The sequence below is a fragment of the Miniopterus schreibersii genome (assembly GCF_964146895.1).
Source record: "Miniopterus schreibersii genome assembly, chromosome: 19".
Classification (NCBI taxonomy): domain Eukaryota; kingdom Metazoa; phylum Chordata; class Mammalia; order Chiroptera; family Miniopteridae; genus Miniopterus; species Miniopterus schreibersii.
In genome coordinates, this window is record NC_138119.1 from 7,289,048 (window position 1) to 7,298,924 (window position 9,877).

The window sequence follows — 9,877 nt, forward strand, 5'->3', positions numbered from 1 at the left end:
AAAATAAATGCTCCCTTCTGATAAGGTTTTGAAAGTCTCATGATCTCCTACAGTGGTATGTTTAATTTCAAAATGAGTGATAGCATAGCCAAGAATGACTAAAACCATGGACAAAGGACCCACAGCTTCGGTCCATCGGGTGGCAGACTGTGTACGGGACAGACGGGAAAGGGGCAAGCCTGGACCAGAAGGACGGATGGAAAGCTTAACTAGCAGGCTGCACCAACAGCCCAGGCAGGCGGTGAGAAACTCTTACAGGAAGAATCAGGACGACAAGGAAGGACCGCGTGAGAAAGACCAGTTGGGCCAGTAGGGCTGGAGAGAGGGAGAAGGGAAAACTGACTGAGGTTTTGAGCTAGCTGGGGGGCAGTCAGGGAAAGTATGGGGATGCAAAGCGTATATAGAAATAAAGAATCAGAGTTTGTGGATATGGATTTGGGAAAAATGGAAGTAAGTCAGACTCACAGATCACCCACATCGAGGTGAAAGGCAGAACCATAGGCGGTCGGCTTGCCTTTGTGAGAAACAGAGGTACTGGAGAGAAAAAAGTCAAGCTGGAGCTTTAAGCAGTGCTCCTGATACTCCAGGCACCGGGCTAGATCATCTACAAAGTGTCCTGCTTCATTCGCCCTCACGCGGATCCTATGAGTCAGTTACCAAATCATCTCTATTTTAAGAGGAGGAAACTAAGGCACAGAGGAACTGGATTACTTACCCAGTGCCCCATGGTCAGCCTGTGGCGAAACTACCTTGTTAACTCAGGCGGTCTGAATGCATCCTTCATCTCCGGGCTGCAGCATCTTCTCCCTGCAGCCCACTCGCTTGTTTTCCTAGGATACGGGCCTCGCCACGAACACGACAGCCAGGCCGGGCGGCTGTACCCGCCTGCCCCGTGTGATCCCCAGGCCACCATGTCCGCGACGGGATCGCGCTCGGCTTGGCGCTAGGTTCACACGCCAATGTCTCATGGGCAACACAGGACAGAGCAGGGGGCGGCGTGGTTAAGAAGGAAAAGAAACGAGAGAGAGGAGGCTGCTGGACTCTGGGCTGCAGCGTTCCACTGAATTCTTCCAGCTTTATTGAGATACAATTGACATTTAACGTTGTGCAGATTTAAGGTGTACAATGTAATGATTTGACATATATATAGATTACGAAATGATCACAATAAAGTTGGTTAACACATCCATCACCTCGCAGTTACAATTTTTTTGTGAGAACTTTAAAAATGTACTCTCTTGAGAGTCATACAGTCACCATGCTGTCCATTAGATCCCAGAACTTTTTCATCTCATATCTGGGAAGTTTGTACCTTTTGACCCCCCCCATTTCCCCCACTCCCCCATTGCTGCCCCTGGCAACCACCAGTTTGTTCTGTTTCTGTATCATTTCTTTGAGGTTGCACTTGCCGAGAACTAGTTCAAATGCATAGACAGAAGAATTTTATTTCATGAACAGAAGAGCATTAGTTAAGGTGAAAACAGCGACTTCGCCTAAGAGATCAAACACCACAAAACTTGACATGTTGAGTTTAGAGTAACGTGAGGGACAAAGGAGTACATCACATAGCTTCAATTCGTAGCAAAAAGGCTAATTTCTACTAAAGAGAAACATGAGATCTCATTTCTGGCTTACTAACCTATTGTGATTTTTTCCAAGAATAGTGGAAATAGCCTGACTTGAAAAAGTCAGAAAGTGTTAGCAGGACTGCGTCTTTATTTCCATGCGTTCTGGGGAGCCAGGTAGCTGGCTGGCTGAAGGGAGGGGATGTGGTTAGCTCTGTAAACTTTAGCCAAAGACATTAACACCTCTTCGAAAATAGATGTAGCAATGTTTTCCTTCCTGATGTGCAGGTAGTTAATCTGATTTCAGGGTTTTTGGATGGAGGAGTGTCTATGTACTTGATGATTGCCTGCTAATCTATGAGATTATTAAGGACTATTATGAGATACACAGACTGTAGAAACCATATGCTTTGCTTCCAATGATCTCCAATCACTTTTGGTAGGGCCAGGGGAATGTATATCCTCTCTGGACAATTCAGGAGTCACAGGACTCTCTAATTTGCCCGAAGTCCTGGAGAAAGTGTAGACTATGTACGGACTAACAAACACTCTCAGACTAAATTCTGAAAAAAAGAGTTATCTTATCTTAAAATCGTGTTTGCCAGGAATGATCAGGATTGCAACAGGGTTTAAATTACTCCAGGAGAAATGTTCATTTAGCTTTACAGCAGGGGTCTGCAAACTGAAATGGCCGGAGAGTAAATATTTTAAGCTTTAAGGGGCCATAACTACTCAACTCTGCCACAGCAGTGCTAAAAGAGTCATAGATAATATGTAAACAAGTGAGTGTAGCTGCATTCCAATAAAACTTTATTTACAGAAAAAGCAGCAGGCTGGTGGGCCTGTGGGCTACAATTTGCCAACCCCTGCTCTAAAGTGATGATTCTCAAACTCTACCTGTACAGGATCAGAATCTCTAGGGATGGGACCTGGAAATTAGCAATTTATAAGGTCCACAAGTGGCATGAGACCTCACTCTGAAAATCACTGTGGCGCGCAGCTAGCTTCATCTGAGGTGAGATGGCCCTGCTGCCCTAGATGTGGGCCAGCATTTCCTGTACTCTGTGGCAGTAAAAATGCAGCAACTGTTTTATCTTTCTCTGACCTTTCTGATAGAAGGACAGATGAGCAAACTACTATTTTTCACTGCCAAAAATGCACAAAATAATTCTGCTCAGGCAAAATTAACATGCAATTTAGGTTATGAATTTAAAAGAAAATCTGCAACTTAAAGTAACAAGATTTCCCATCCAAAAATCTCTCTGAAATCTTTTGACTGCAAAATCAGTAGCTAAGATTCTTACCAAAGACAAGAGCTAAATCTGAAGAAATAGTTTACTGTGTGCCCCCTTCTCCCCAAAATAACTCCAGCAGAGGCCTGCCCTGGGTTGCCGGGAATCCCACTGTTAAGGAGGCATTGCTTTGTGTCTGGAGGCCTTTGCTTCAACAGAACTTCATTAAAACTCACATCAAAACAGAAGGTATAAAATCTCTGTGATCCTTTGGGAGCTGCTCCCAACTTTATTAATAAAAGATAAATTATTCGGCTAAGTCCGGTTCTGTCCAAAAGAAAGTGGTTTTTGATTTGGTTGTTTCTGTTTTCATTGCCAGCAATCAATCACCTGATTAGTCAAAGAAGACTGGGAAACAGCTTCACCTCTTCTTCAGCTCTACAGATTTTCCTAGGAAAGACAAGGAATATTAAAACTCACATCGAAACAGAAGGTTTAAAATCTCTGTGGTCCTCTGGGAGCTGCTCCCAACTTTTGGAATATCCAGAAGTCAAAGGGCTGGTCATCGGGAACTTCCTAAGGAAAGCAGGGTGATCTGCAGGTACCCCTAGGAATGCAGCTCTCCCTGGGGCTTCTGCAGATCCTGGCAATGAAGGGGGGGCTCTCTGAGAGCAGCTGCTCTAATAATGTGTAAGATATAGGCTTAGAACGCCTCCTATAGTTATCGCCACAGCAAGCAACACTCACTGTGTTTTGTTCGATAACAAACAGTAGGATGGTTCTGAAGTTCCTTAAAACACACCCGAAGATGTTAGGCAAAGAAGACCCAGAAATTTACCAGGTAACAGAGTGAAGCCAGGCTGAGACGAGAATTCAATCACCGATAGGCTTTACAAATGTGTAGGCAGTGGGAATTCGCTCTATATAGTTAGCAGTCAATATTTTAGGCAGAGAAACTCTGGAGTCCAACATGTACAGGCTGAGCTGAATGCTCCCCTTCTCCCCGGCAAAAACAATCCTGGCATTTTCAGCAAAGCAGGGAGGCCTTTTTCCTGCTTGGTTTCCAACTTATCAAAGAATCAAAAATTGGAGCCCCACGTACTGGTAGCAAATGCCTCGTCCCAACATACTTACCCAACCTCCCTGGCCCTGGATGAACTCCCGGATGGCACCGTTCCCGTTGATCATGTTTGTCAGGGGAGCCGCCATCTGTCTTGCCACCTCAGGGGCCATGCGCATCACATGTACAAAGAGTTTCACCGACACTGCCAAAAAGGCTCTCTCATAAGCTAAGCTGGAATCGTGGGCACACCAGGCCTTGCTGAGGGATTTTACTGTGTCCTGAAGGACAGCTCCTGCCTGGGGAGAGACACAGGGTATATCAGTGGAATATCACTAAAAAGTACAGGAGGCTACAGGTACACTATATACAGTTAATGTTTCCCAGAGAGTGGTCAGTGTCCACTGGTGGCATCTAAGGCAATGTTAGGGAGTAAATGGATAGGCTTTTCGCATTTTAATATTTTATTTATTACAATGACTATTAGAAAAGCCAGAAGTAGCTCATCAAACCCATGAATTTCAGATAGTATTGCCTAGGATGAACCAAATGATCAAAAGAGGAACAAAATGATTTGAAAGAAAATTATTAAGTACATGATAGTACAGCTGGGAAAACTGCAAAGGTATTATTGCTTGAATGACTGAAGTCTGGGAAATTCTAAAGTAAAATAAAAAATAGATTAGTGTTTCCTTTGTCCTTCCCAAAAAAATTTGGTCCAAAAGCCATCAAGTAGGACCAAGCAAGATCTATTTCAGTGTAGTCTAGGGGGCCCATGGCAGTCAGAACAGGATGTCAGAGCCCAAACAAGCTGAGAAGGGCATTCATGCAAGGGTATCTAGATCCTGATATTCAAATATCGTTTTCTATTCAAACGAACCAGAGCTCCCTGGAGAATGGCTCATCTCTGGATAGGGATTGGAAAAATACAGATTTTCTGTTAGAAATTAAGGGAGTAGAGAATGACAGGGGCATGCCAAAAAGACACAGTCCAGATTGAAAGCTTTCCATCTCAATACCACTTAGGTTTTGCTTAACTCCTAAAGAATTGGCAATCAGAGAATTCCTGCTATATCTTCTCGGATTAATATAAGCCCCCAAATCTTTCACAGAACATTCTGGTCACACTCCTATAGGAATAATAGGAAAAGGCTGTCTGAAATAGGAAAAAAAGCAGTGACTAGAAAGGAGCAGAAACTTAACCTGTCCCTGAATAGTTTCTTCAATGACATTTCTGGCAGAAGCTTCCAGTTCTCCGTTGAACTCGTCCCCCAAAGTCCGAAGGCGAGCAGCAATGGTGGCCACATCAAAAGAGTGAGCCTCTCCTAAAACAGAGGGACACAGTCACACTTGTCACAGTGTCCGAAGGGAGGCAAGTCCCAGGAATCTAAGGAAGCCACGCATTGGAGAAAGTTCTCCAGACGTTCAGACTTTTAAACAATTTCAGCATCATTTCCTCCCAAGAACATCTTCAATGTCAACACGGAATTAATTAATTTCCCCTTCCATAAAGATTCAGATTCAGGTACTGCTGAAAGCTTAGAGTTTGCTAGAGTTTGCCTGTTGAAATTTTCTTTTTTTTAGAGACAGGAAGGAAAGGGAGAGAGAGAGAGAGTCATTGATCGGCTGCCTCCTGCATATCCCCTACTGGGGATCGAGCCTGGTTCATAGGTCGACACTCAACCACTGAGCCACACCGGCCAGACTGCCTGTTAAAACTTAAATGGAAATAAGAAAGCAAACTCCGACGCTCCTGTTGACCTGCCGCCACCACTGCAGGCCAGGAGCCTTACCTGAATCCGCTTCAACTTCACAGCAGAGGTTCTGGTTGGCGGCCTGCAGAGGGGCGCCTAGGAAGTCTGTCAGTAGAAAGTTCATGATGCATTCTGTTTGCTCCTCAAAAGTTTTGGGAGTCTTCATCTTATACACCTGCTGCCACCTTTTGCTTTTCCACCAAACAAGCAATTTTAGCTCAGCAGGAAATCAGAAACACTGGTGCACCAGCAGATGTGTTTACCTCTTAGAAATTTCCCTCATGAGACAGAAGCCCAGGTCCGACAGAGTCCTAAACTGTGCAGCTAAGATAACTGGCGCTGAGCTGAAGAGCTTAGCACTCAGAAATGGAAGATCTGAAAACTTTCAGTTCCTTTTCTCAGAACTCTTCTCCAGTCAGTATCTAAGGTTAATGAATAACTCTATAGTTAGGCTGCCAGTTTAGAACTGACTTATAGCTGGGGAGGAGCCTGTTGGGTAAGTTCATTAAGAAATACTTCCTTTACCAGCCTGTGTGGTGTAACTTAAAGAAGGCTGTAAAGTTTAATAAGAGACAGGCATTCAACTCCTGATGATTGCAATTACTTGCCATTACCATACAGTGGTTACTTGCTGAGTAGTTATGTGTAAGGAACTAGGTGCTTGGCACTACAAATAACACAGAAAAAATGACATAGACACAGTCCCCATCCTCACGGAGCTAAAGTGTACTTTAGCATGAGTGACAGACATTAAATAACTAATCACATAATTGCTGTGCTTGTTGAGATACAGTGAGTGATTAGTGTGTAAAAGGGAAACAAACCTAGGGGGTTAGGAAGGCTTCCTTGAAATAGTAACATCTGAGATGAGCTCTGAAGGACAAGCAGGGATTCATTAAGCAAAGAGGAAAAATAAGACCATTCCAGGCAGAGAGAATAGGGTATGTAAAAGCTGAGGAAGTTAAAAACAAACAGACAAAAAACCACGCACCTGGAAATATGAGGAATTGTAAATGGAGGTAATGCAAAGTATTTCACAGGGATTAAATAAGACAATGTTCTGTGGAATGACCCAGCAGGGTCCGAGGTAGTAAACATTAAATGTCTTCCTTTCAGCCCCAGGCCTAATGACCAGGATGAAAGGGATCTGGGATTTACTCTCTAACAGGATTAATTAGGATTTTCCTAAAAGGGTCAGACTCCACCACTGTTTTACAAGATCTCAGCATTGGACACTTACCCACAGTGGCTTCCTTCCTTCTTAATGATTTTGGGTTTGGGTCCCAGAAGCACCACACCAACCTATCAGCCCTCCCAGGGTATTCTGACCTGGTGGACTAATAAGAGATTCAAGCATAAGCAGTGAGTCGGTGGCTCAGAATAGAATTTCTATCTTGCAAAATAATTAGAGCCAAGCTTCTATTTTCTATTTTATTCTATAAAAACAGATGATTATAAACTGCTTTGGACTAGGAACAGGAATTAGGTAGCTAAAGAGCCATTTTCATTCATCATTATCAATCACCAGGGTTGAAATGTTGGTTCTACTAACAGGCTTCAGACCTCTACGGTCAGAAGGTCCCTCACAGATAATGTGAGATCTTGTTCCCAGCATATGTCATCAGTTTGGCTCAAATAAACTTATTAAAAAAAAAAAAAAAAGTCCCTCAGAGATAATTCTAGGCCAACCTCCTTTCACACTGCAGTTCTGCTGAGACCCCAGGATTGAAAAGCATTAGAGCTGCCACAGGAAGAGACACATGGAGTGTGAGACCCCTCAGGGCCCAACCACACACCAGAGCACAAGGCCACGGAACCCCTCACTCTCATCTTGTTCCCTGCACACCATCTCTATGCTGTAAATGTTAATTATTAACTATGCTGTACCCACCCATGTAAAAGAGCATGTGCAGGCTTCTAGAACTGTTCTGGTCCAGTGAAGCAACTCCCTTCAATGCCAGTAATCTCTGGAGAAGGAGGAGACAACTTTGAAGAAAATAAAGGTGCCTGACTAGCAGCTTGGCAAAGGTCATCAGGCAGGAGCAGGAGTGAGAGCCTGTGGTCTGCCCCACTGGATTCCCCCATCCCATCCCATCCCATCCCATCCCATCCCATCCCATCCCATCCCATCCCATCCCATCCCATCCCATCCATCCCATCCATCCCATCCATCCCATCCCATCCCATCCCATCCCATCCCATCCCATCCCATCCCATCCCACCCCATCCCATCCCATCCCTCCCACCCCTACCCCTACCCCCACCTCCACCCATGGTCCCATGTCCTCCAGCATGCTGGGGCACCCCTTGCTGGCTGCACTCTGCAGCAAGCTGCTCTAGGCCTCTGGCCTCCTCACCGCCTCCAGTGACTTCAGTGACTTTTGTGACTCCAGCGAGTGCCTGAACGGTGGGGACTGCTTGTTGGCCAGGACAACCTCCCCTTCAACCTGCCCCAAGGTTTCACAGGCGTCATTTGCAGTGAAACTGAGAAGGGTTCCAGTTCCCAAGTCCCTGCCACAATGGTGCTGATGGCCAGGTGGCTGATGACTCACACCACTGGGACATCTTCATCCAGTATATCTGCAAGTGCCCTCAAGGCTACCCAGGCATCCACTGTGAGACCCTCTGTGCCACACGGCTGGGCATGGAGACCAGTGCCAACACCAACTGGTAGATTTCCACCTCGTGTCCTTGGGCTGCATGTGTTTGCAGCACTGGGCCCCGGAGCTGGCCCACCTGCACCGCAGGGGCACTGTCAATGCCTGGACAGCCAGCAACTGCTATAAGAACCCCTGGATCCAGGTGAACCTTATGCGTGAGATGTGGGTGATGCATGTGGTGAAGCAGGGTGCCAGCTGCGCAGGCAGTGCTGCGTAGTGAAGACTTTCAAGGTGACTTACAGCCTCAATGGGGAAAGTTCCAGCAGTTCATCCAGGGAGAAGGGGACTCAGGAGACAAGATATTTATGGGTTATTTGGACAATGGCCTGAAGACCAACATAGTTGATATCCCTCTAGAGGGGCAGTGAAGCTGGTGCTCATTATAGCCACTGAGGCTGCACCCTGCGCTTCCAGCTCCTTGGCTAGGGGTTGAGTGGATGTGCCAAGCCCCTGGGCCTGAAGGACACCACCATCCCCAACAAGCAGCTCACAGCCTCCAGCCTCTGCAGGACCTGGGGCCTGAGTTCCTTCAGCTAGTATCCCTTCTATGTGCGGGGGACAGGCAGGGCAAATTCAGCGCCTGAGCTGCTGAGAAAACACTGCCTCAGAGTGGCTGCAGGTCACCCTGGGCCCAGAAGCGAGTGACGGCCAGCATCACACAGGAGGCCCTCGACTTCACCATCCAGTACGTGGTAGCTTACAAAGTGGCCCACCGTGATGATGGCGTGAACGGGACCGAGTACAGGGGCCAGGGGGCTGTAGACAGCAAGGTCTTCCCAGGCAACGTGGACAATAATTCCCACAAGAACATGTTTGAGATGCCCTTCCTGGCTCGCTTTGTGTGCACCCTGCCCATAGCCTGGCACAACCGGGTCACCCTGCAGGGGAGCTGCTGGGCTGTTAGTCGGCCCCGCTAAAGTCACTGGGATGACTGTGGGGCACCTCCCCTTCCTCCTCCACCCACCCCCTCCTGATTATAGTGACCTGGAGTGGAGGGATTCAGTCACCTCTATCTCCCTCTGTCCTTCTCACTTCCCACATGCCCCACCTCCCACCTGCCCCTGGTGCCCGGCCCTCATGCCATCCCATTTTCTTAGGCACTGTGGGAGTTGAGCAGGTCTGGGATGGACAGGGAAGCACGAAGTTGGGGGTATGGGTTACTTGCACCTCTCCAGATACCCAATTCCAGCCTCTGTGTCCTCCATAGGCTGCCCCCCACACCCCACATTCCCACAGCCCGGGAGGAAGGCCCTGAGGTGCCAGGCTGGAGATAACAGCCTCCTGATCCTCACTAAGGCATGATGCTGCCACTCCCATAGATGCCACCTAGACCTCTGACACTCCTCTCTTATGTCCATGGAGACCCCTCTTGACAATTGAGACAGCCTGGAAAGAGACAGAAGGGGGGGGGGGCCTGTGGAGAGACGGGAGGAGGTGGGTGGGCATGGGGGGCTGAGTGCTGGCTCTTCACTGGAGAGTGCGCAGGCAGCTTCTAAAATACACTTACATCACTTACAAAGATAAGTGAGGCAGAGTGACAAGAAAACAATAATAGTACAGCTAGGCACATGTACTAACTGCTTTCACAGTGTGGAGGAAACACTCA

General features: G+C 47.0%; 1 protein-coding gene and 1 pseudogene across 2 annotated transcripts; one reads left to right on the plus strand and one right to left on the minus strand.

Annotated features, from left to right (window-relative positions):
• Positions 1-1,062: 1,062 nt before the first annotated feature.
• Positions 1,063-5,869, minus strand: BCL2L15 (BCL2 like 15). The gene is made up of 4 exons (XM_081121721.1): positions 5,651-5,869; positions 5,061-5,182; positions 3,932-4,156; positions 1,063-3,247 (listed from the first exon to the last, which is right to left on the minus strand). The coding sequence occupies exons 1-4, from the start codon at positions 5,775-5,777 to the stop codon at positions 3,236-3,238; spliced, it is 486 nt and encodes a 161-aa protein (XP_080977847.1). The 5' UTR covers positions 5,778-5,869; the 3' UTR covers positions 1,063-3,235.
• A 2,034-nt stretch (positions 5,870-7,903) lies between these two features.
• LOC308548914 (lactadherin pseudogene) lies at positions 7,904-9,175 on the plus strand (annotated as a pseudogene). Its single transcript has one exon. The product of its transcript is annotated as a lactadherin pseudogene (transcript).
• The last annotated feature ends 702 nt before the right edge of the window (positions 9,176-9,877 follow it).